The 27,945-nt window shown below is 39.1% G+C and overlaps 1 protein-coding gene across 1 annotated transcript; it reads left to right on the top strand.

Moving 5' to 3' along the window:
- Nucleotides 1–549: 549 nt before the first annotated feature.
- LOC149773061 (large ribosomal subunit protein uL23m-like) lies at nucleotides 550–24,305 on the top strand. Its single transcript, XM_089946859.1, has 5 exons — nucleotides 550–705; nucleotides 5,626–5,775; nucleotides 7,658–7,740; nucleotides 20,440–20,516; nucleotides 23,519–24,305. The coding sequence occupies exons 1-5, from the start codon at nucleotides 668–670 to the stop codon at nucleotides 23,669–23,671; spliced, it is 501 nt and encodes a 166-aa protein (XP_089802985.1). The 5' UTR covers nucleotides 550–667; the 3' UTR covers nucleotides 23,672–24,305.
- Nucleotides 24,306–27,945: the final 3,640 nt, after the last annotated feature.

The raw sequence follows: 27,945 nt of genomic DNA on the forward strand, positions 1-27,945 counted from the left end.
TATTTATTGAAAGAGTGGAAATTTTGTTTGGTTAAAAATCTAAACGTAATAACTCATATTTATTTTGTTTGGTTAAAAATCTAAACGTAATAACTCGTATTTATTTTGTTTGGTTACAAATCTAAACGTAATGACTCGTATTTATTTTGTTCTGATTTGGCTATAATGTTGCAAATAAATAACAGTTAACTGATTTAAATTTAAAAGCGGAATATCAACCTTTTACATTCTCTTTCTAAGCATACGAAATCAAGTACTTAAATAAACCGTGTATATTTGTTCCATTGCTTTTTTTTCTCCCCCTTTTAATATTTCACATGGCCAGCCTGTTGAATCAGTCACGGTACGAATCAGCCATGGTCTGATTCAGCCAGCATTTCTTTGTTTTAGGACAGATACTTTGACAAATACAGTTACCACTCTCAACTGTATTTGAACACAGGCACTTGATTCTGGGGTAAACTAATGTGTACACTCACTATATATATGCTCACTATATATATGTTATATAGTGAGTGTACACATTAGTTTACCTACAGGCACTTGATTCTGTGGAAACTAGAGTGTACACTCACCATATAACACATGGTGAGGCTACACAATAGTTTCCACAGAATCAAGTGCTTGTGTATTTGAAAAGTTAGGGTACCAGTCGAGAAAGAAAAAAATGCATGTAACTCGTATATTGGCCGGCAGGTCATGGATGTAAGTTAAAATACTACAGGAATCCATTAATTTTGAAAACACTAATTTTATTTTTGTTTAAACTTCATATTTCTGTTTCTCTGCGTTAGATAATTGCAAGATTCACACAGTAAGCATTGAGAAGTCCGTGTTATAACTTGTGTAATGTGTTTTCGATGCTAATTTGTCTGTTTTCCATAGTCCTACAGGTAAGACCTTGACGCTAATATTTATGTTTTGGGCACTTAAGCAAAGTCAACATGTGCTATGTCTTACATTGTAGAACTATGTTTTTCCCGAATATTTCTGTGAAGGTTTATTGGTTAATTCCGTGTTGAGATATCTGCAGTTTAAGAACTGATATGTAATAGGTAATGCCGGTGGAAGCGAGTGCACCTAATTTAAGTTACTGACGTTGCTCGACGTCATGGTGTTGTCACTTTACGTCAACTGACATACTTGGTGAAGAATATATAAACCTGTACTCTTTATAAGTTTTACAAAGCTATATTTTGAGGCAGTGCTTACGAAGGTAATGAATCATCAGTAATACGAAGCTCCTTCTCAGCCAAGCTCTGACTGGAATAAAGGTTATAGTTGGATAGTAAAATAAACTGGTAGTCTTTTAGGCACTTGAAAGAAATAAAAAAATATATGGAGATAATCAGAGATCCATCCTTGTTAACAACGACGAGGCAGTCTCCCTAAACACACTACTGCACAGTAATGGGCTGTAATGCAGGGATCATCCTAGGCCTCGCCAATGTCGCAAATTGCGATTTTTCCCCCTTATTGACGACAAAATATATCATCTGGCGATTTTTTGGGCGACAGCCTTTTTGGCTGTTTATTTTGTACATACAGTCATGGATTTGGAGTGGAGAAATTCAAAGGGACCATGAAAAGTAATGCTTCAGGTGCAACACCATATCATGATGAACGTGTCAAAAGTTCCCAAAATTTTCTTGACAGCTGGAAACTTTGGCCTCCATGGCTGAGATATGATACAAAGTTAAAGCAGATGTTCTGTGATATATATGTATTAAGGCACAAATCATCAATTCATTTACAACTGGCTGTGATATTTTGAAGGAGTGTGTCACCAAACATGAATCCAGGTGGGGTAAGTAATATGTTAATTTTACTCATTGATCTTTTACTTTTGCCATCAATCCCATGTTATGACTGCAGGGACTTAAACTTTGCAGTAAGATATAGCAAAACAAATAAGTTTTGCATAATTGAAAATAATTTATTTCTCAAAACACAGGAGTGAAAGAATTAAATTAACTTACAGCATGGTGAATGAATTCCTATTTCCTAAAAGTCCTATCAATTCCAATAGTACCAAGAAATCTGAGTATGTTCCAATGAAAAATACCTCTTCTGTATTGAAGTTTAAAATGTACTGAAAGAGTTAATTTCCAAATAATTCATATAGTCATTAAATAAATTCAGTTAATACCGTATAGTTATTTTAGCGTGTCATGCAAAAAATAAATCTTTAAAAAATCAGAAGATTGAATCCAAAAACACACAGACTGAGATCTACCATCAAAATGTGTTTTTGCAGCATATTTAAGCATCGTTTTCACTAAATATTCTCCGATTTATCAGGTCCAATACATGTGAAATTCTCATAAGGAAATGCCATTTTTCCCTGTGGAGTGCGTTATTTGCACATCCCTAATGTGCACCCATTTCATATTCTATACAATAGTTGAAGGTTAGACTGAAGCCTCTTCGACATAATTTTTTTTCCCTGAATTGTTCTTTCTGGGGAGGGCTTATATTCTCTGTGATATGTTTCTTGACTCCTTCTTTTAATTTAGTGATGGTAATTAATGCTTATACATGTGGTACATTAATTCCAGGTGTTGACTCATGTAAGTTTCATTGGTGGGCACGGGGATCATAATTTGCTTGTCAAGAAAAAACCTACAGCATTCAGTGATCATTCCTGGGATTTATGAAACAGTTCACTAACAAGCAAAGCATGTAAAGAGGGGCAAAAATAAATTTCTGAACTCCTGGTTGACGGAGAGGTGATTTGTGAAGCTAGCCATACAAAAATGGGGGGGGGCATGAACTCAAAAGTCGCATTGTACACCACTTATCTTACATTGCAAAGTGCGATCATAGGGTTTTAGTATTAAAATGTCATTAAAGTTACTTACAAAACTATTATTTGGAAAATAATATACATAATACAGATTTGCTTAATACCTGGTGTTTCTTTTTAAAAAAATTAGTCATTTTAGATGTCATGAAAGTAGATATTTTACATTTGATAATGCATTTTTTTCAGGTGACAACAGTTAGACCTATGCACTATCAGTGATGCGGAATGCAAAGACCATAAAAGTAGTGAAGATCGCTGCTATTAGTAAAGTAAAAATGCCATCATCAGTGCCATGAGAAAGACTTTCTTTGTGGCTTACTACAGTCATGACAGATTGTCATGTGACATTCTATGACATTATAATAGTGCAAAACAGTCATGTAATGATTTATTTTGTAATATTATAGCTGTATTGCTTGTTGTCAATAAAGTAATAACTATCCCATCTTTTTCAATTTTCATTGCCTATTACATTATTAGACTTGGAATTAATTCACAGTACCATGAGTTCTTTTTAAATTTTCAGTGTATTCTAGAAAAATCAATTATTTGTTGAATTCTACAGAATTTGTTGGCTTTGCTCCTTTCTGTTACTTAGTTTATGACCACAGAGTTGTAACAATGTGCAAAATGACTAAAGATAATTGCCAGGACTACACAGCACTTCCACTGTCACTGTTTTCCAATACCTTACTGTATTGGGATACCAAAAGGTAATTTTCTTTGTGCACAGATTGTTCTAGGACACGTCATTGTTTTTTAGTTGTATGTTGTGAGACACCTTTTAAATCAATCGATAATTACATGTCATAAAATGCACTCAAATTCTATTTAAAAAATATTAAACTGTGTACTTGAGATAAAACTCATTAATCCACTGCAGCATCATCTCATCAACCCAACCATTCTTCTGCACACATACGATGCATCCTTTCCGTACATGGATATTGTATAGAGCTCCCTCATGCCATGAAAAATTATCATTGGAGGCAAAAATGTCCCGCTGTGGAAACTGTAAGGACTAAAGTTAGGTTGTTTTATCTGTACCAGTCATGTGAATTCTCACACATTTAGCCCCCTTATCAACAGTCCATCCAGGAATCAGATCAAAGTACACTGGAGTTTCATCCATCTTAATGATCGCATTGTCGTTGAAATCATCTTCTCTTCTGAGTTCCTCAAGTGATTTTATTTTCTCTTCTGAATCATCTGTGAGATGCTTTGTCATTCATCTCCTTGCACCAAGCACTAGATTGTGTTGCTTTAAGAACTTCCATTCTTTAAATTTATTTTTCAAATTCCCGTGAATACTGGTAAAAAGGAACCAAAGTTGGCTTCCCTATGTTGTCCAACTTTGTGTGTATATATATATATATATATATATATATATATATATATATATATATATATATATATATATGTGAAGAAATTGGCACACTTAAAAGAATTCAGAGTCCTTTGTATTTGATATCCTGTCGGTAAGTTCAAACAATGTATTTTTTGCTTGCTGCCAGTTGTGTTTATTTACCACTGGGGTTTCTATTTGTTTGCCATCTGCAATCATAATTGATGCAAACAGGCATTGATGTTTGCTAGGTAAATAGTATACACAGCAATAACTTTCTGTAATAATACTTTTTGTAACCTATGTAAGAGAAAAGATTGTCATTTGCACTCATGGTGTCATATAATTAACCTGGATGTAATACAATCTTGGTTATTTTGCACATTATACCATGTTGTGCATGAATGGCAGGTGCCTTCAGGTGATTGTTTGATATCTCCCTCACACTCTTTCTCATTTGTGATTTTGTTGTACTAGTTTTTAGTCTAATAACATATCAAAATATTTAAATACAATCAAAAATGATTTGTTTATTCATATTCACATCAATGAACAATGTGTCATCTGTTATCAGACATAAGCAATGCATACTACTGTTTGAATCCATAGCCTTCTCATGCTGAGTTTGTGGATATATTTTTTTCTGTAATAAATTGCTCAGGATGAAAAAAAGAAGAATAAGTGATAACAATTGAAGGTTAGTTTCTTTCATTTATTATCAAATAAGCATTTTGTTTATTCATTTTATTGCAATGTTCACTGGGGTGTATGTGCGGATTCAACACAAATTTCGTTTCTTATGTCTTGAAACATATGATTTTAGTCCTACAATGTAAGATGCCTCCCCTGATATCTATGTTTGTGGTTGCCATCTTACTGCCTAAATAATGGTGATGTGTACCTTGTTCAGAGGTCTACTAACATCTGAATGAGAAGTCAAACTTTCAGGAATATCTCACTTGTTTGATTGGCATTCCATATAATGCTTTTCTTCAAATTAAAGTCATATTTTTTTAGTCAGATTCAACTTTGATGTATTTTTTTCTAATAAATTCAAATTCTCACACAAGTAAATGGATGTGTTTTCAAATTTCATTGACATACATTTTAGTTTGCTGGAATGTGATGAAAGCGAGGAATGCCGAAATCAGATTAAGTTAAAGTATTTTTCTTCAGCGAATAAAATTATATTAATATTGAAGAGAGTCTTTAGATACATGTAACTTCATTTTTTTTAAATCTCTTTATTTCATTCAAGATGAGTTATCAGTCATGTTGATGGTGATGTACAATGCAGACATCTCAAGGCTTTTGAAGAAAAAACATAAAGGTTTAATTGTTTCTTAAAGGGGTCAAGCTGCTCCATCATGATAGGAAAGCTTATTTGCAAAGATTTGGAAGGTAACATGTTCCTTATATGTTGAGAAATTATTGTGGTCAGTCTGTAAAAGAATTTATCATCATTACATTACAGACCACTATGGAAGAGGAGAATACCTCCCTACCCAGTGTATGTCCAGGGAAACCCTCAGAACCGTATTTTTCTCCCAATGTTCTGGATGAAGATGGTTAAACCAGAGTTGAAGATGCCTCCTGACACTGTACAATTCATCGTTCATCCACAGTAAGAAATGTTCAAAATTAACTTACTGGACTTTGGGGTCAGCATTTGTAGAAGTAAATAACAGCATTCCTTAAAATGTTACTGATCTGCTTAGAAAACTGATGGTTAGGGGCTGCCAGTATACATTTGACAGTATTTTCATCAGCCTATCATATAACTGTGCAGCAGTAAAATTGGTTTTGGGTTCTCAGAATGATAGCTAATGTACTGACTGATAGATCGGAAGACACCAAGGTTAACCCATACAATTGAATTTAGCAATTGCAAGTATCCCAGACTCTGAAATTTCTATGTGTTGAACAGTCCAATTTGTTTTGACCAGGATGAAATGGAATCAAACAGGTTGGAAATTCCCACCCACCATGCTAAAAGATCATGTAAGTAATAGTAACATTTAATAGTGTGAGAAAATGCATTTGCATCAAACATAGGCTAGGATGATACCTCATGGGTAGGTACCTGCTCCTGAGTCATAAATTTGAAATTATTATGATCCCCACCCTTTTACCATTTATACATTTAATGAGCATGTGAAGATACATGTGAATCAGACACAGGTTAGGATCATGCCTCATGGGTAGGGGACTTGCCTTGGGTCATAACTTATAAACTGTAAAGACCTCAACCTTTTGCTCTATATACGATTAATAGACATGAAGAGAAAAATGAACATTTACATCGTTTTGCAGTTTGCATTTTTTTATGTAGGAAGGGAGCTTTTTTGACTCAGAGTTTTCTTCCTATAACTAAATAAAAATGTGTTACATTGTTTTGAGTTTTATCTTTGCCTGTTTAGGAAATAATAATTTCAGTACAGTAGAATTATGTTGGCTCAAGCATGGTTGTTTGAAACATCCTAGAATGGTTGAATATATTTTAAAGACCTGACATAAAGCTTGTTAGTATGTGTATATTATGTTTCTTTGAAACAAATGACAGATCTTTTAAACTGTTTTGCTGGGTCCGCTGGGTGTTCAAGCTAGGTCTCTTGGGTGTTCATGCTAGGTCCCTTCGGGTGTTTAGGCTAGGTCATGTGGGTGTTCAGGATATGGATCTGTGTTCATTTTAGGTTGCACCATTGACCCATATGTTTTATTTTTGCTGCTAGAATGTTGCCTCCAGAAAACATGGACACAGAATCATTAAAGGTGATTATTGGCTGATTGAATTGAGCACACAACAAGCTGGCTTATTGAATAGAGTTTGTTGCTTGCCAAAACAGCATTGGTTGTCTAAAATGTTTCACTGATTTTGATTAGCTTGGAGATCAAGGAAAAGCACATGGTAAATAGTGATGAATAGAAAACCTAAAGAAGAGAAGATGAAATCTTCAGCAAAATATTGCTACATTTGTTTTTAGAGCAGACAAGAATGAAAAACTGTTGACCTAAGCATCCAAAATAAAAATCTATAGGGAGATGGTTACTCAAACAATAAATTCCTTGTGTGGATGTGTGACACATAAGGCTAATATTGAAAAAAATAAATGAGAAAAAGGTAGACTAATGATATTTATGACATGTTCATTTTTAATTTATACTGTATTATCCCACTTTTTGTTACTTAGTTGAAGCCCTTTGAGCCTACTTTTTCCATTCCTGTAATGAACACTGTGATATTCTACTTGACTTGGGTCCCACTTGTTCCATTCCTGTAATGAACACTGGGATATTCTGCTTGACTTGGGGGCCCAGTTTTTCCATTCCTGTGATGAGCACTGGGATATTCTACTTGACGTTGGGCCCACTTTGTTATTTCCTGTAATGAGCACTGGGATATTCTACTTGACGTTGGGCCCACTTTGTTATTTCCTGTAATGAACACTGGGATATTCTACTTGACTTGAAGCTTTAGTTGTAAGTTAATCTTTATACATTTCCAGAATGAGCAAACTGGATGTCAAACAGTATTTGGAGAAAATCTACAAAGTCCCTGTGCTGAATGTCAGAACATGTGTGAGGCAAGGTAAGTGGGAAAATGCTCCATTAATGACATGGTTATGAGTCATGCCCTGCACTGGAACTTGCATGGAGAAGTTAACGATACTGTAAAAAAATTCTAGGATGGCAACTCAATTGTTTTACATAATTAATTTTGTCTGCTGCTTTTTCTGTCTTTGTCCCTTTTGTGAGATATTTGCTGTGATTATTTACATTATTGATGTGATTGTGTTTGCTACTGGAATTTTGTTATAGTGGGAACATGGGTAGCAGATTCCACTTTAAAGGTGCCCCACTCACCATGCTTTGGGGTTGGATGGGAGTGATTATGTACTCTTAAGTTTCTTAATATCATGGAAACTTAAATAATTTCTACCTTATAGTTATAGGTGAAATTACATGTAGTAAAGACTATAATCTTTCGTGGGGTGGGGTCCTTGTACCAAGCATTACACTGCTGTGGCTACTGATTTCATGCTTCAGCATCTCCTCCTGTGTACAGGAGCCACAGTAGTTCAGTTGGTACAGCATCTGACTTTTGATTCAAGGGTTGGTGGTTTAATACCCAGGCCTACCTGGGTTGGCTGCCTGAGTTTGTTCTGGAATGCAATTAGATCTTTTTTCTTTGGCAAGATATAGCAATAAAATGTTGTGTTAAAAATATAACCAACTCTTCTTTCGTATAGTTTATACATAGTTAACTTGATTACAGGTTTAATAAAGGCTTCTACAGAATAACAAACAGTTAAATCATCATAATGGATGCATACCTGAAAAAAGCTATACAGAAATTGAGTACATATGGCTCTTCCATTATTTTTGTAATCAAAACTAAGTGCATATTAGTGTGCATAATGAATAATAAAACCTGATAGACCATAACTTTCCTTTTTTGGAGGTAAATTTGCTCCTTAATTAGGTTATTAGAAGCGGCGTTCTATTTCATTTTTGGTTCTGCCTTTGAGCTGTAAATCTTTAATAAGTTGTCTTCATGTAATAAGTGTTAGCTATGGATAGAAACAAAAACTTTGGAACAATTATGTTGAAATAAATTTCTCAGATGAGAAACATATTTAAAATTAAATGCAGATTTTAAATTAATGTTAATGCTTATTATCCAGACTTAACAGTTCAATCATCTTGAAATAAAAACAATACAATAACATTTGTCAATGAAAACAAGAATTCTGTCTTAATTCCCTGTTTTGACTCTCACCATGATGCTTGAGTCTCTTGGGTTGATCCCTGAGGTTACAGACTGCCCCAGGAGCAGATGTCAGTTGGGTTGGTCATTTCATGTCCAGCAAGTATGTATATGTTTATTGGGTGGGGATCTTGAAAGTTTTCAAGCTATGGCTCAGTGGCTGAGTCATTTGGGGGTAAGGATGTGCCCAGGGTCAAAGCCATTGCAGTTATAAATTTGTCTTTTAATGCAAGTAAATATACATTGTTGGTATAATCTTAATCAATCAGATTCTCATTGACCCAAATTTCTTATCTCAAGCTTTTAACATTGTAGAAGTTCATGGACATTACACACATAGGACCATATGTACATATTGAATGTATCAAAATACACCCCATGGTTTCAGAGAAGGCGGGGGATAATTTGTTATCTCTTGATCCAAAATAGATTTCCCCCACATTTTTACACACTTCTTTATCAGTGTTTTTTGGGAATTGTTTGTATTTCCATTTTTACAAGTTACCTTTCAATAGGCACCATATATATAGCCTTATTGTACAGATATACCATAACACCCCCCCCATACATATATACATATATTAAATCTCATTTGAATGAGTTATGAAAACTTCATACGCATGATTTAAGGAGGAGCATATATTTATAGTGTCTGTTTGTCCTTCTGTTCAGCTGTCAGTCACCTTTATTGTTTATGTACAATAACATTAGTTTTACAGCATTTATATTTACCAAATTTTGTGGCTGATTTACACTTGTGTAAGGAAGAAGTCAGTTAATTTTGTGGTCCAAAAAGAAAAATAGTTTATGCACAATAACTTTACTTTTGCATTACAGACCTGACTCAACTGCATGGATGGCATGCACATGGAGCAAGAAAAAAACTTTTTTGATGTTGAGGTCAGAGGTCAAAATTCAAGGACACTAACTGTGAAAAGTTTTATTGTTTACAAACATTTCAGTTCTTAACCAAAGTTTTTAGGTAGCCTACACGCTGGACAAGAAAGACATACTTTTGTTTATATATTTGATAGAAGTGCATGATTTATTTGATGTCTCTTTGACAAGATCCTGTATCTGTTCTTAACCTTCAGTCTTTAAACTGCTTACTTAATGAAAATATATAACAGCAGACTTATCACTGAGCAGTAGTCATATGATAGTAAAATATGCTGTCAGTTATGTGGCCACCTCCATTCTTGTCATATAGACTCTTCCTGAAATGCAATCTCTTTTATTATACTGCATGTAGAAGTCTTTACTTTACAGATAGGGGCCCCAAGTGACCGAGTGGTCTAAAGCGCTTTCCGTTACGGATCACTGCCATCTCACCTTTGTCTGCATGGGTTCGAGTCCAGGATTCGGCAAATGTGGATATGTGAGAAAGCATGCCAGTAGCTTCTCGTCGGTCGGTGGTTCTTCCCGGGGTTTTGTCGGGTTCTTCCTCCACCATTAATACTGGCCGCCATGCATAGCCTATCGTGTGCTGAAAAATGGCGTTAAACCCCACAACAACAACAACTTTGCAAATATAATCTTTGTTTTGGTCATGTAATAAAGCTGGTTTAACTTCAGGAAAAAAGCTATTTATTTTATCTAGTTGTCCAGTACAGTAATTGATGTAGAGCAGGAAATGTTTAGAAACTTTTTGTATGGGACAAAAATGCGTTTGTGGAAACTTCTTGCATTGCCAGGATGTTTGGAAAACTGTGACATATATAACTTAAGAAATGGTCTCCTTGGTATGATATCATGTGCTGAAAAAGTGATTTCTCATAATGTATTGAATATTGAATGAAATAAACAAGGGAACAAAATTTAAGGTAAAACAGAATCTGATTTTTTCTGTTGAAAGCATCAATAAACTACATTCAGACAATGTTTTCCTGTTTAGTCTCACCAAACCATCAGATGGCCCCGTATCTGTCATTAAGCCATCATATGGCCCTGTATATGTCACCAAGCCATCATGTGGCCCTGTATCTGTCACCAAGCCATCATATGACCCTGTATCTGTCACCAAGCCATCATATGACCCTGTATCTGTCACCAAGCCATCATATGAACCTGTATCTGTCACCAAGCCATCAGATGGCCCTGTATCTGTCACCAAGCCAACAGATGGCCCTGTATCTGTCACCAAGCCATCATATGAACCTGTATCTGTCACCAAGCCATCAGATGGCCCTGTATCTGTCACCAAGCCAACAGATGGCCCTGTATCTGTCACCAAGCCATCTGATGGCCCTGTATCTGTCACCAAGCCTTCAGACGGCCCTGTATCTGTCACCAAGCCAGCAGATGGCCCTGTATCTGTCACCAAGTCATCTGATAGCAATGTATCTGTCACCAAGCCATAAGATGGCCCATTATCTGTCACCAAGCCTTCAGATGGCCCTGTATCTGTCACGAAGCCATCTGATGGCCCTGTATCTGTCACCAAGCCTTCTGATGGTCCTGTATCTGTCACCAAGCCATCATATAGCCCTGTATCTGTTACCAACCCATCAGATGGCCCTGTATCTGTCACCAAGCTTTCAGATGGCCCTGTATCTGTCACCAAGCCATCTGATGGCTCTGTATCTGTCACCAAGCCATCAGATGGCCTTATGCCTGTCACCAAGCCTTCAGATGGCCCTGTATCTGTCACCAAGCCAACAGATGGCCCTGTATCTGTCACCAAACCATCAGATGGCCCTGTATCTGTCACCAAGCAATGATATGGCCCTGTATCTGTCACCAAGCCTTCAGATGGCCCTGTATCTCTCATCAAGCCATCTGATGGCCCTGTATCTGTCACCAAGCCATCAGATGGCCCTGTATCTGTCACCAAGCCATGATATGGCCCTGTATCTGTCACCAAGCCATCAGACGGCCCTGTATCTGTCACCAGGCCATGATATGGCCCTGTATCTGTCACCAAGCCATCTGATGGCACTCTGTCACCAAGCCATCAGATGGCCCTGTATGGCTCTGTATCTGTCACCATGCCATCTGATGGCCATGTATCTGTCACTAAGCCATCATATGACCCTGTATCTGTCTCTAAGCCATCATATGACCCTTTATCTGTCACCAAGCCATCAGATTGCTGTGTATATGTCACCAAGCTTTCAGATGGCGCTGTATCTGTCACGAAGCCATCATATTGCCCTGCATCTGTCACCAAACCATGATATGGCCCTGTGTCTGTCACCAAGCCTTCAGTTGGCCCCGTATCTGTCACCAAGCCATGCTATGGCCCTGTATGTCACCAAGCCTTCAGATGGCCCTGTACCTGTCACCAAGCCATGATATGGCCCTGTATCTCTCGCCAAGCCATTTGATGGCCCTGTATATGTCACCAAGCCTTCAAATGGCCCTTTATCTGTCACCTACCCTTCAGATGGCCCTGTGTCTGTCACCAAGCCTTCAGATGCCACTGTAAATGTCACCAAGCCATCAGATGGCCCTGTATCTGTCACCAAGCCATCAGATGGCCCTGTGTCTGTCATCAAGCAATCATATGGCCCTGTATCTGTCACCAAGCCATCATATGGCCCTGTATCTGTCACCAAGCCATCATATGACCCTGTATCTGTCACCAACCCAGCATATGACCCTTTATCTGTCACCAAGCCGTCAGATGGCCCTGTATCTGTCACCAAGCCATGATTTGGCCCTGTATCTGTCACCATGCCATCAGATGGCCCTGTATCTGTCGCCAAGCCATCAGATGGCTATGTATCTGTCATGAGGCCAGGATATGGCCCTGTATCTGTCACCAAACCTTCAGATGGCCCTTTATCTGTCACCAAACCACCAGATGGACCTGTATCTGTCACCACGCCATCTGATGGCCCTGTACCTGTCACCAAGCCTTCAGATGGCCCTGTATCTGTCAGCAAGCCATCACATGGCCCTGTATCTGTCAACAAGCCATGATATGGCCCTGTATCTGTCACCAAGCCTTCAGATGGCCCTGTATCTGTCACCAAGCCATGATATGGCCGTGTATCTCTCACCAAGCCATCTGATGGCCCTGTATCTGTCACCAAGCCTTCAGATGGCCCTGTAACTGTCACCTAGCCGTCAGATGGCCCTGTATCTGTCACCAAGCCATCATATGGCCCTTTATCTGTCACCAAGCCTTCATATGGCCCTGTATCTGCCAAAAAGCCATCTGATGGCCCTATATCTGTCACGATTCTTCAGATGGCCCTGTATCTGTCACCTAGCCTTCAGATGGCCCTGTATCTGTCACCTAGCCTTCAGATGGCCCTGTATCTGCCAAAAAGCCATCTGATGGCCCTATATCTATCACGATTCTTCAGATGGCCCTGTATCTGTCACCAAGCCTTCAGATGGCCCTGTATCTCTCACCAAGCCATCAGCTGGCCCTGTATATGTCACCAATCCATCTGATGGCAATGTATCTGTCACCAAGCCATCAGATGGCCCTGTATCTGTCACCAAGCCATCTGATGGCAATGTATCTGTCAACAAGCCATCAGATGGCCCTGTATCTGTCACCAAGCCATCAGATGGCCCTGTATCTGTCACCAAGCCATGATATGGCCTTGTATCTGTCTCCAAGCCTTCAGATGGCCCTTTATCTGTCACCAAGCCTTCAGATGGCCCTGTATCTCTCACCAAGCCATCTGATGGCCCTGTGTCTGTCACCAAGCCATCAGATGGCCCTGTATCTGTCACCAAGCCATGATATGGCCCTGTGGCTGTCACCAAGCCTTCAGATGGCCCTATATCTGTCACCAAACCATCAGATGGCCTTGTATCTGTCACCAAGCCATGTGATGGCACTGTATCTGTCACCAAGACATCGGATGGCCCTGTATCTGTCACCAAGCCTTCAGATGACCCTGTATCTGTCACCAAGCCATCGTATGACCCTGTATCTGTCACCAAACCATCAGATGGCCCTGTACCTGTCACCAAGCCTTCAGATGGCCCTGTATCTGTCATCAAGCCATGATATGGCCCTATATCTGTCACCAAGCCATCAGATGGCCTTGTACCTGTCACCAAGCCATCAGATGGCCCTGTATCTGTCACCAAGCCATGATATAGCCCTGTATCTGTCACCAAGCCTTCAGATGGCCCTGCATCTGTCACCAAACCATGATACGGTCCTCTATCTGTCACCAAGCCTTCAGATGGCCCTGTATCTGTCACCAAGCCATGATTTGGCCCTGTATCTGTCACCTAGCCTTCAGATGGCCCTGTATCTGTCACCAAGCCATCAGATGGCCCATTATCTGTCACCAAGCCTTCAGATGGCCCTGTATCTGTCACCAAGCCATCTGATGGCCCTGTATCTGTCACCAAGCCTTCCGATTGCCCTGTATCTGTCACCTAGCCTTCAGATGGCCCTGTATCTGTCACCAAGCCATCATATAGCCCTGTATCTGTTACCAAGCCATCAGATGACCCTGTATCTGTCACCAAGCCTTCAGATGGCCCTGTATCTGTCACCAAGCCATCTGATGGCTCTGTATCTGTCACCAGGCCGTCAGATGGCCCTATACGTGTCACCAAGCCTTCAGATGGCCCTGTATCTGTCACCAAGCCATGATATGACCCTGTATCTCTCACCAAGCCATCTGATCGCCCTGTATCTGTCACCAAGCCCTCAGATGGCCCTGTATCTGTCACCTAGCCTTCAGATGGCCCTTTATCTGTCACTAAGCCATCTGATGGCCCTGTATCTGTCACCAAGCCATCATATGGCTCTGTATCTGTCACGAAGCCATCTGATGGCCATGTATCTGTCACTAAGCCATCAGATGGCCCTGTATATGTCACCAAGCTTTCAGATATCCCCTATCTGTTACCAAGCCATCATATTGCCCTGCATCTGTCACCAAACCATGATATGGCCCTGTTTCTTTCACCAAGCCTTCAGATGGCCCCGTATCTGTCACCAAGCCATGCTATGGCCCTGTATCTGTCACCAAGCCTTCAGATGGCCCTGTATCTGTCACCAAGCCATGATATGGCCCTGTATCTCTCACCAAGCCATTTGATGGCCTTGTATCTGTCACCAAGCCTTCAAATGGCCCTGTATCTGTCACCTAGCCTTCAGATGGCCCTGTATCTGTAACCAAGCCTTCAGATGGCCCTGTAAATGTCACCATGCCATCAGATGGCCCTGTATCTGTCACCAAGCCATCAGATGGCCCTGTATCTGTCATCAAGCAATCATATGGCCCTGTATCTGTCACCAAGCCATCATATGGCCCTGTATCTGTCACCAAGCCATCATATGACCCTGTATCTGTCTCTAAGCCATCATATGACCCTTTATCTGTCACCAAGCCATCAGGTGGCCCTGTATCTGTCACCAAGCCATGATTTGGCCCTGTATCTGTCACCAAGCCATCAGACGGCCCTGTATCTGTCACCAAGCCATCAGATGGCCCTGTATCTGTCACCAGGCCATGATATGGCCCTGTATCTGTCACCAAGCCTTCAGATGGCCCTGTATCTGTCACCTAGCCGTCAGATGGCCCTGTATCTGTCACCAAGCCATCATATGGCCCTTTATCTGTCACCAAGCCTTCAGATAGCCCTGTATCTGTCAGAAAGCCATCTGATGGCCCTATATCTGTCACCAATTCTTCAGATGGCCCTGTATCTGTCAACTAGCCTTCAGATGGCCCTGTATCTGTCACCAAGCCATCAGATGGCCCTTTATTTGTCACCAAGCTTTCAGATGGCCCTGTATGTCACCAAGCGATCAGATGGCCCTGTATCTGTCACCAAGCCAACAGATGGCCATGTATCTGTCACCAAGCCATCTGATGGCCCTGTATCTGTCACCAAGCCATGATATGGCCCTGTATCTGTCACCAGGCCTTCAGATGGTCCTGTATCTGTCACCAAGCCATGCTATGGCCCTGTATCTGTCACCAAGCCTTCAGATGACCCTGTATCTCTCACCAAGCAATCAGCTGGCCCTGTATCTGTCACCAAGCTATCTGATGGCACTGTATCTGTCACCAAGCCATCAGATGGTCCTGTATCTGTAACCAAACCAACAGATGGCCCTGTATCTGTCACCAAGCCATCTGATGGCCCTGTATCTGTCACCAAGCCATGATATGGCCCTGTGTCTGTCGCCAAGCCTTCAGATGGCCCTGTATCTGTTACCAAGCCATGCTATGGCCCTGTATCTGTCACCAAGCCATCAGATGGCCCTGTATGTGTCACCAAGCCATCAGATGGCCTTGCATCTGTCACCAAGGCATCTGATGGCACTGTATCTGTCCAAGTCATCAGATGGCCCTGTATCTGTCACCAAGCCATCTGATGGCCCTGTATCTATCACCAATCCATGATATGGCCCTGTGTCTGTCACCAAGCCTTCAGATGGCCCTTTATCTGTCACCAAGCCTTTAGATGGCCCTGTATGTCACCAAGCCATCAGATGGCCATGTATCTGTCACCAAGCCATCAGATGGCCCTGTATCTGTCACCAAGCCATCAGATGGCTCTGTATCTGTCACCAAGCCATCTGATGGCACTGTATCTGTCACCAAGCCATCTGATGACCCTGTATCTGTCACCAAGCCATCAGATGGCCCTGTACCTGTCACCAAGCCTTCAAATGGCCCTGTATCTGTCAGCAAGCCAGCAGATGGCCCTGTATCTGTCACCAAGCCATGTTATGGCCCTGTATCTGTCACCAAGCCATCAGATTGCCCTGTATCTGTCACCAAGCCATGATATGGCCCTGTATCTCTCACCAAGCCATCTGATGGCTCTGTATCTGTCACCAAGCGATCAGATGGCCCTGTATCTGTCACCAAGCCATCAGATGGCCCTCTATTTGTCACCAAGCCTTCAGATGGCCCTGAATCTGTCACCAAGCCATAATATGGCCCTGTATCTGTCACCAAGCCTTCATATGGCCGTGTATCTGTCACGAAGCCTTCTGATGGCCCTGTGTCTATCACGAAGCCATGATATGGCCCTGTATCTGTCACCAAGCCATCACATGGTCCTGTATCTGTCACTAAGGCATCTGATGGCCCTGTATCTGTCACCAAGCCATGACATGGTCCTGTATCTGTCACCAAGCCTTCAGAGGGCCCTGTATCTGTTACCAAGCCATCAGATGGCCCTGTATCTGTTACCAAGCCATGATATGGCCTTGTATCTGTCACCAAGCCTTCAGATTGCCCTTTATCTGTCATCAAGCCGTGAGATGGCCCTGTATCTGTCACCAAGCCATCATATGGCTCTGTGTCTGTCACCAAGCCATCTGATGGGCATGTGTCTGTCACTGAACCATCAGATGGTCCTGTATATGTCACCAACCTTTCAGATGGCCCTGTATCTGTCACCAAGCCATCATATTGCCCTGTATCTGTCACCAAGCCATCGGATGGCCCTGAATCTGTCACCAAGCCTTCAGCTGGCCCTTTATCTATCACCAAGCCTTCAGATGGCCCTGTATCTGTCACCAAGCCATGATATGGCCCTGTATCTGTCACCAAGCCTTTGGATGGCCCTTTATCTGTCACCAAGCCTTCAGATGGCCCTGTATTTGTCACCAAGCCATCATATGGCTCTGTATATGTCACCAAGCCTTCAGATGGCCCTGTATCTGTCACCAAGCAATCATATGGCTCTGTATCTGTCACTAAGCCATCAGATGGCCCTGTATCTGTCTCCAAGCCATCAGATATCCCTGTATCTTTTACTAGTTAAGCATCAGTCAACTTTCACAATTTTCATCTTCTCAGAAACCAATGGACCAATTTCATCCAAACATGACAGAGAACATATTGGCATGAAGGGCTTTCAAGTTCTTGCTAGTCCACCTTCAAGTTTGTACAAATCATACAAATCCAGCATCAAAATATGGCTGCCATTCTCAAAACCTATTTAGCAGTATTTGATTAAATTTGATGGAAATCATCATGAAAAGAAGAGCTGTCAATTTTTATAGAAATAATGCCTATTCACCATCAGTGGTTTCATTTAATTAGTTGTTTTGTGGCACAGCAGCACAAGTTTTCTATTTGGTGCTGTGGGCAATTTTAGCAAAGTGTCTTGCCCAAGGGCAAACCATAGTAGTCACCCGAGCTGATCCAGTTGCAAGATTTAAACTTGCACCATTAAGGTCACACATCTGGCACACTAACCACAGAGACAACATGTTAGTTCATCATCAGACATGCCTGCATGAATAAAAATAGAAATTTGTTGAAAAGACTTCTTAAAAAGTAAAAAAAATGCATGACAGAATTTGACTAGAAATTTCAGAATCCTGTCATGAAGGGTCTCTAAATGTATACAAATGAAGCCAATGTACCATCAAATATGGCTGCAGTTACTAAAATAGGATTTTTTTAATATAAAGTTTTTCTAAAACACATACCAGACCAAACTTGGCAGAAAGTGTCGTAGCCTGTAGATTGTTCATACTTTTTACAAATGATGCTGATATGCTGTCAAATATAGCTGTTGTGACTAAAAATAGACAAACACTTAAACAACTTTAAAAAGAGGAATTAGACCAGATTTAATTGAAAGTCTCTTTGGATAAAGGACCTTTAAGTATTGGACAACTGTTGCTGATGTGCCATCGGATATGAATGAAGATACAGAACATCAGAAAATCTTTGAAACAACATTTCATAACAGAATATGCAATCAAAAGCATTGGCTGAAAAATTTCTGCAGAAAGGGATCCAGATTTTATGGCCATTCGATCTTCAGTTTGGATATCAGTCAGAGCCAGCCAGTTGGGTGATCTCAGATCCACTTGGTCATATTGTTTTAGATAGGCAGCAAAGTTTCCTTTGAAAAAAGTAAGTTGACTTTGATCCAGAAATGTATTGGTAAATGAAAATAAGAAATTCAAAAGTAGCCAAGGAAGTAGGCCATTTTTTGTTTGCCATTTGTTCATTTTTAACGAAAACTATGTTTCATTTAGATCCACAACCCACCAGCATGTTTTCAGAGCAGGTAAAATTGGAAGATAAAAATTGTTCCTTTTCTTGCTTCAATAGACAGAAAAGTGAAATTCATATGGCAGTAATGTTTTTTGATCAGACTATCTTTTTTTTCCAGCACAGAGTACACTTTGTCAATATAAGAGAAACTCTTTGGTAAGATGCGTGTTTCATTCGTGATATGTTTATTGTCACAAGAATGACAGCAATCACAAAACAAAAACAGCAACTACTACTAATATGATAAAAAATAAAGTAATAGATTGAACTAGTGCCCTAAGTATTGTACACCAGTGGGCCCTTTCCTTTTATTTCACCCATTGGTAGCTAAGTAGAATTTATTTATATAGTAATATGGAAGATTTACCATGTGATTGACCAATATCCATCCAAGTATATGAAATCTTCCATTCACTGTTTCATGTGATATATCTTTCAGGAATTCCCACTCTCTGAATCAGAATAACTAATCTCTGATCTTCCTAGCAAGTGATGGTAATTTTATGGTTTCTTTTATGATGATGTGTCCATTTTTAGAATGATCATTAAGAATTTGCTTAATTTAAAAAGTAAAAAAAGTAATATGTGTCAAACATTTTGAGCTGGTTGTGACATTTTTCTTACGAAAAGTTTATATATATATATATATATATATATATATATATATATATATATATATATATATATATATATATATATATTCACACACCACCAGTAGACTCAATCATTGCTGGCCAATGAAGTGACTGTGAGTGCAAAGACAAAACCAGCATCAAATGACTGAATAATTATTTTGAATTACATGTATCTTAATTACATACCCAAGTAGAAGTAAGAACAGGTGTCATATGAATGATAAGTTTTTGAATTTGATGACATAAAGTTGATTAAATTGATTAATTTTTAAAAGATGTTGGGAAACAGTAAAGCTTATTGGAACCAGAGTATTGCATTTTGGCAGGTTGGAAAGCATTATGGGCTGAAATGATAGTGTATTGGGACAACTACGGTAAAAAGGCCATGGGGAGGACAATAGTGGCCATCTTGAAAATCTTGTTACTACTACAGTACTTGTCTTAAATGGTCATGTTGACTTTGGGTTGTCACTGAAGACGTCTTGTGGTACCTTGTTGGTCCTAAATTAAAAAGCTACCACATGGACATCATTAGGGCCACCACAGAGGCCATCTGAAAAATATAGTTATATTTACTCCACCTGAATCAATAGTTGTATCAGCATGGGGTTTTCACTAAAAGACTTTGTGTGATGTCTGCTGCTTGGTCCAGAATGGAAAATCTGACATCTGTTTTAACTACCACAGCAATTAATTTGAAAATCTTGTTACTGCATAAAAATATCAGATAATGTCAACACTCAGCTGCCAAAAAGAGCAAATTGTCTTATCCAGAATTCCCAGAAATTCTTTCTGGCCAGTAAAGCATTAGTCCCTTCAGCTCATTCAGTCTTTTGCAATGCCAAATGCATGATATTAATTAAAACTTGTGACTTTAATAAACTCTGAATGAATTATAAACCATTTTTTTTCTCATTTTTTAGGAAAGGATGTTTTACATCCCAGTGATGGATATATCATCACAAGAGAAGATGACTACAAAGTAGCCTTTGTCCAGCTGGTAAGACTGTTATTGCCTGATAGGGGCTCTGCATTGAGATGTGGAATCCCCTTTGGTATTCACCTTTTCCACCTCTCAAGCTGTCCATCCATCACACTTCTTGTAGTCACCAAATGTCTGCATCCCTTATACATCATTTGATGCCATATGGTTGGTGACTTACCTACTATGTTTAGATATGCCTTGTAAAGGATTCATCTTTTTGGAACCAGTTTTGATGGAGTTACCCTTGTTTCTTGTTTTTAAATCGTAACTTTAGCAAATCCTTGTAACCAGCTTAACTCATGAACTGTTCAAGATATTCTGATGCAGTTTAGTATGCACATTGTCCCCTAGACATAGATTTGCAGTTTGTGTGCTTTGTCTTGTCAACTCCCATATTAGATAGAGTTAATGCCCTTTGATTATTAATTTCATCTCTTCAAACTTAGATGTTGCTTACAACTGGCACAGCTAACATATTATTAAATATATTCTGATGTACACTGGTTTGAATATTGTCTCATAGGCCAAGATGTGCCTTTTATGGGTTTCATTGTGACTACTCCTGGACAGAGTTATGCTCCCTGTCAATCAAAAACTTGTCTTCATGTGTAAACTTTGAATGTTGCTTGCAATTAGCTTAGTTAACACATTAACCCCTAGCGACGACTTTACAGGGCAGGAGGTAGTAGCGTACTGACGAGCTCTGTAGCATCATGGTCATGCATGATACACTAAAGTGGGTGGTATTATAGAAAGGTAGACAGATGTAGCTCTACAATGATGCCAAATAATCTGGAATATCTGGTTGCACTACAAAATACAGATAGAAAACCCTCATTTTTTGGACCCGACTTTTTTTTACCCACATTTTGCCCGTGTTCAGAATCCGATTTTGTGTCCGGATTTTAGACTTTTAGGTCTCAGATCTAAGGCAAACCGGTATGAACTGCAAACAGACAGATGAGCCTTAGCAAAAAGTAGGATAAGATGGGCATTTGGAATGAAGAGTGGTCTCCATACAAAAATAACGGCTCCATTTAGCAAAGAAAAAGAAGAAAAAAGAAGTCCAACTTTTACCATTCTGCTCATATGCGAGTCAAATAGCCAATGAAAATTGATGTTTCTAACACCACTAGGCAGTATGTTATTGAATGATGAACGGGGATTTGGTGTTTTCGAGTCTATTCAGAAATAGCTTTCAAAATGTGTTTCCTACTCGATTTTTAGGCAAAAATGACAAAAAGCTCATGGGGTTAATGTGTTAAAGAACCATTCAAGATATGCTCATGTAATTTCATTTGCCTTTTACACCTATATGTGTCTCTTCTTTAGAAACCTGTCTGATAATGCCTTGCAAATGAATAATAATACCCAACATTGCAGTGCTGAAGTCTTCAATCCTCTTTATTTTAAAAAAAATGAAGTTCTTAAGTTTTTTTTATTTTTTTCAACTTTAATTCATTTATACAGGGTTTAAAATCGGCAGTAACCAGCTAGTAAATTTCCTGTCACTGCAAATTTCCCATCAGCCTTCTGGTAGTTATTTTCACAACTTTAATAATCCGATGGTCATGAAAGTTTTATTTGTCAGCATTTGTTTAAGCTGTCATAGGTAATTTTCACAAATCAGATAATCAGATGATGTTGAAGTTCCCTCTAACTTAATTGTTCCCATTTTGCTGGTTAGAGCAAGAGGAGTTTTTCAAGACAAAGCTCTGAAGTTTAAATTATCGGAGAGCATATTCCATAAATCCCCACGATCCAGATGCCCCTTAGACTTCAAATATATCTTCTGTGTTTATATATGAATGTTCAAATGATAGGACTATTGTTAGATTTGGAGATGTATAATATAAAACATTTTACTCAGGATAATATTTTTAAACCATTAATGTCTGGACAGTTGTTGTTTTTCTTGTGAACTTTGTGGATATTTTCAGGTAGCCATGGTGATTTTCTATTTAAACTAAGATTTGTACTTCGGTATTTTGTATGATGGTGATATCTAGGGAATAGAACTGCTGTTAATCATCATACATATATGACATACTTTTGTGAAAAGGACTAGTGAAGATTCAGCAGGACTAGTTAAATTTCTCCATCTACTAGTCCTGCAAAGAAATTAATGTTAAATTCAAGGCCTGCAGTATCAAGATGCATCACTGTCAAGGATTATTATATCACTGTATTGTCACGCTTGCAATACAGTAATTATTGGAATATTCCTGCAGTAGTACTGTACTTATATATTCAAGTGTATATGTAATTAAAGAAGTCATTAACTATAAAGTACCTCTGTATAACACAGTCCCTGATATAACATAGATACTGTCATGGATCCCATTGTAAAGCATCTCAGTATGACATGGTTCCAGATATAACACAGGTATGGTCATAAATCCCATTATAAAGCATCCATCTCAATATAACACAGTCTTGGATATAACATGGGTACTGTCATGGATCCCATTATAAAGCATCTCTGTATGACATGGTCCCATATAAAACATGGGCATGGTCATAGATCCCGTTAAAAAGCACTTTAATATTACACTGTCCCTGATATACCATGGGCAAGAGCATGGATCCCATTATACAGCACTTCAGTACAATACCATCCTCAATATAGCTCTGGTATTGTCATGGACCCCATTATAAAGCACCTCAGTACAATACCATCCTCAATATAGCTCTGGTATTGTCATGGATCCCATTATACAGCACCTCAGTACAATACCATCCTCAGTATAGCTCTGGTATTGTCATGGACCCCATTATAAAGCACCTCAGTACAATACCATCCTCAGTATAGCTCTGGTATTGTCATGGATCCCATTATACAGCACTTCAGTACAATATCATCCTCAATATAACTCTTATGGTCATGGACCCCATTATAAAGCACCTCAGATAACACAGTCCCTGATATAGGTTTTGGTCTTTGACATTAGATAACCCATCTAGGCTACAAGAGTTTATAAAAAATTATATTTATCATTATTTTGTATTTTTTTCAGGGTGATGGACAGACATTTGAATTTCCAAACATATTCATAGACAAGTCGCCAGATGAAAAGGATATGGAATTAATGCAAAAAGTAGAAGCAAGGGGGAAAAAGAAATATGAAAAGCAGTATGACAGGGCAAGCCTACCTCCTTGGTTCAGATAACACACGGGCTAAGATAACTTCATTGTACATTTCTTATCAAAACCTTGTTCCATGTGGAAAAAAAGATTGTTTGACCCCTGTCTACATTTTTCAAAACAAACTTTTTTTTATACATTTATATGTACTTGAACTATGAGTTTTATGAATGGTTTTCATGATGGAAATGTTGACAGGAACTACCTGTATGGTTAATTACAATACTGTAAAAGAAATATTTGTGGGGATACTTTTCTGTGGGTTGAGAGAACAGGTATTTGGAGGTTACAATGTTTACCTAAGCAACCCATCAAACATAATATTTGTATTGTGGATTTAATTTTGTTAATGTTTACAACTCGTGGAGAAAAATGCATCTCAAACTCAGTGAATATTTCTGAGTTTAAAATATAGATAGTGCAGACAGTCCACAGACAGTAGGTTTCTTAATGTATATATATGAAAGGAAGCCTGGGGCCACGTTTGTCTGAACACTGGAAACAGACCTTACAGGAGAGGAGGATCGAGGATTGTAATTTGGGTCCAGGGCCAGAACATTGGGGTCCTCAATCATGGACATACTCTTAAGATCTTCAAGAAAGCATGTGTATTATAATTCTTTTCAAAGAAAGAAATAAAGAAGCTAATAAATGCACAATGTAACTGCTTGACTTCATTTTTTTTAACCCAACACAAATGTATTTGAGGCATTACATTAGCATACATGCCAACCATTACGCTCTAGGCGTAATCATTATGCTTTTTTCTCTCACTAAATTGCACCTTACATGTAACTGTATTCGGATTATGCATTTTTGGTATGTCCCACTCCAAACAAAATTAATAATTTGTTTTCTCATTTTTATCAACATCCCATTAATCCCACAGACTGTATTCTGGAAATGACGGCTTCTATGTAACTATGACATAAGAGTGCGCTTGTCCGAAGACTTGCATGCACTTTCCTAACGGTATTATGTTCTATTTATAGCAGTTGACCTATTTCCAAGAAACATGCTGGTTTCTGCGTTTGACCTCGATTTCTATTTATAGCAGCTGTTTGTCTTAATCAGGAGAGAACAGACTGGTTTTCTAACTTTTAATCTTTGCTCACAGATTCTTTGTTCTAATATGGTACAGAACCAGTCTGTAGGTATTGGCGCTAAAAGTCAAGTCAGATTTATTCTAGTCGATGCGTGTGTTAGAGCAAAAATATTTTTCGTATAATCTCACAGATGGATTTGGAAAAGATGAAAAACCTATTCAGAGATGAATACATGAATTACACAATACAGCGTTCCATTCTAGGGCAGCTTCATGCTCCTTGCAGGCTACGTGGAAAGGATTTTAATATTGGCCATGGTGGTAAAATAAAAAAAACTTGAATTAGCTCGTTTTACTAATTCCGGTTCTAAGGTAACTTCATTTTTACAGCAGAACTTAATTGTGGACATGAGTTTTATAAATGCAGAGGTGTTATCTACTGAGTTCTTAATAGAACACAGACTACCCCTAGCAGTAGAAGACTACATTGGTCTTTGTTCAAACGGATCTTTCCCAATTCCAAAATTGCAGAAAATATGCACGTGCAAGAACAAAATCATTTAATATTGTTAGGTGTTTAGAAGACACTTCACTTAAAATTGCAGAAGCCACGAATTTTGGGCCATTTAGTATTGCAACAGACAGGAGTAGTGATTATGACAAAATGTTGTACCCAGTCTGTGTAAGCGACTTTGACAGCGAAAAGGGCAAAGTCAGAGTGCTCTTCTTTCATTACCAGAATTAACAGTAAATTCCACTGGAGTAAACATTTTCATTATTTGCTTGATAATGCTTTGAATAAACATAAGTTGGCAGAGCCGCATGGGGTTTTCAGCTGATACTGCATCAGTGATGACTGGAATTCATAAAGGAGTTGCATTTTTTATTTTGAAAAATGTCTCCATCATTGTACATATCAAGTTGTCTCTGTCATATGATGCACCATGCTGCAGGAAAGGCTGCTGATAAATTAGAAGAACTCTTTGAAGTATCAAGTTGTCACTCTACCTGACAAGGTACTTCATGCAGACAGAGTTGATTTTTTTCATCTTATTTTCCAGTTAAAAGACCCAATAACTGGAACATATAAATTTCCTCTTCTTTGTCAGGTTATGAAAACTAAATTCAGATCCAGGCTGTCTAACCCAGCACTTAGTGCACTGCTGGTGTGCAAAACATTCATGAACTCGGCTGTTACAAATTGTTTTGAAATGTAATATGAGAGACTGTTGATTTTTAAAGCTCAAAGTGGTATATATGAAAACTTGAAGCAGTAATTGATGTTAAAAGTCCTGAGGGATAAATAAATCATTTTGTACATATGCTCATTGAATTTTTATCATGTTATATGTGGATTACTCTTTTTCTGCTCAGATTACTCTTTTTGTCCACTTGGATTACACTTTTTCCTTGCCATAGGTTGGTATGTATGCATTACCATAGTCCATTTATCTGTGCACCTTGTTCAGTTTTGCAGCAAATGTCAGTTTCTGAGGCACAGTTTCGAGGCATTATATTCCATAAACATATTTTTAGGGTATTTTTGGTAACCTTTGAAGCCATTATCATATGTTCGTTTTTATTGTTATAGACTAATAACTTCAAGTTTTCTACATCATATGATGTAATTCTAACCAATCAGAAAGTTTCTTACAAAGGCTTGGTAAAAATAGTTTTACTTAAATAAGTATAAATTTGCTGTAGTGATCAAAGTATGATGTTGTTTCTTACAATTATGCATACTCTTTTACATGATGTAGTGATACAATATTATGGTCAGAATTGACTGGTCTCATGAGTTTTGGTAGAGTTAATAGAGTCACAAAGCACATACAATACCAGGATATCAGTCATTGTTTTGATTTCTGTTTTGGGAAATGGGGACTTAGTATACAGGTGTAATTTTATGCTCTACTGTACAATTTTAATGACGTTTGTAATGTCATATTATTAAGTTTAATAATAAGGTCACATTTTTTAGGGAAGGGCTTAAAGGTTTGATGATGAGTATATTTCCCTTATCAGACGTTCTTCTATCAGATTGCCATCGGGAATCGATCTCCGTGCACATGGCGACGATCACCGGTCGCTGGGTACCGGAGACCGAGCTTCGTACGCAGGTGACTGGTTAACGGGCAACACAGTTCGAGCAACCAAGCACCGGTTTTTGATCTCAATTCTTGAATTAGGGATAGGAACGATACCCCCGACTTTTTCATGTCATCGTTTAATCTCTTTGGAAATGGGAGTCTGGTTTCGCTCGCCCGACTTGAGAAAAGATTTGATTGGAGTCGCCTCCTCTCAACATTCCCAATGTTCCATTTTAATTCCTACTGGATTTGGGAATCCCCATTATCTGGTAGTGAATCTTCCTTTCCCCCCAGTGATATCATTAATCTTCTTGTATTTGGTTTCAAGGGGTTGTCCTTAGACCTTTTACATCCCCTCCAGTTTTTTTCCAACAAAAAAGGGAAATGGGCTATTACTTTCGACCAACCTTGTTCAGAAGGGATCGTTGATCCCGTTCTACGAGGACAGATCGTGAGAGGCTACGGGACGATTGAAAACCCCAATGTAACCTCTCCTCCAAGGATGGAAACCAGGAAGGATAGTTCTGTCTCGCCTTGAGAGCGAGGTCAGGAGAACGATGCCTTTTCACTTCTGGTTGGCTTGAAAGAGTTCTCAGAATGACCTAATGCAGCAGGGCATTTCCTTCTGTTAAGGTCTTCTTTTTCATACCATCCTTTCAAACTGGCGATGAACGAGGATAAAATCTGAACGCTTGATACGATAACCAGGGTGAGGAGATAAATGCGGGTCACTAAGGTTCTCGTCCTCCATTAATTTGGCGATAGTTGGAATCACAACGTCCTCAGCAATACTTGTTCTCAGGACTTCGTGTAATTGGGATCAAGTCCCTAACCAGTCAGTGGATGGGACACGTTTCCCCGGATAGGACCGCCCAGATTATCTCCCTCATAGTGACTCTTTTGACCGTAACTTGTTGTTTACTTGCCTTTATCTCTTGGGAACTCTGAGAGCAACAGCCGAATTAGTACACCCAAGGAGACGTCGGTTGCGTCCTCTCTAGTTCCTACTCCAAGTAAACTGGAGACCGCACAAGGGCCTACTGTCGGCGCAGATATCCCAGGCATATGATTTTCGTTACCACTCAAGTTGATTAGATCAGGAACGTTCTATAAAGTAAGGTGCGATTGACACCCTGGAAGCCTACTCCTTTCCGCTCGCCCGTA

The sequence above is a fragment of the Sinohyriopsis cumingii genome, unplaced genomic scaffold (assembly GCF_028554795.1).
Source record: "Sinohyriopsis cumingii isolate HCF-2022 unplaced genomic scaffold, ASM2855479v2 utg000913l, whole genome shotgun sequence".
NCBI classification, from domain to species: domain Eukaryota; kingdom Metazoa; phylum Mollusca; class Bivalvia; order Unionida; family Unionidae; genus Sinohyriopsis; species Sinohyriopsis cumingii.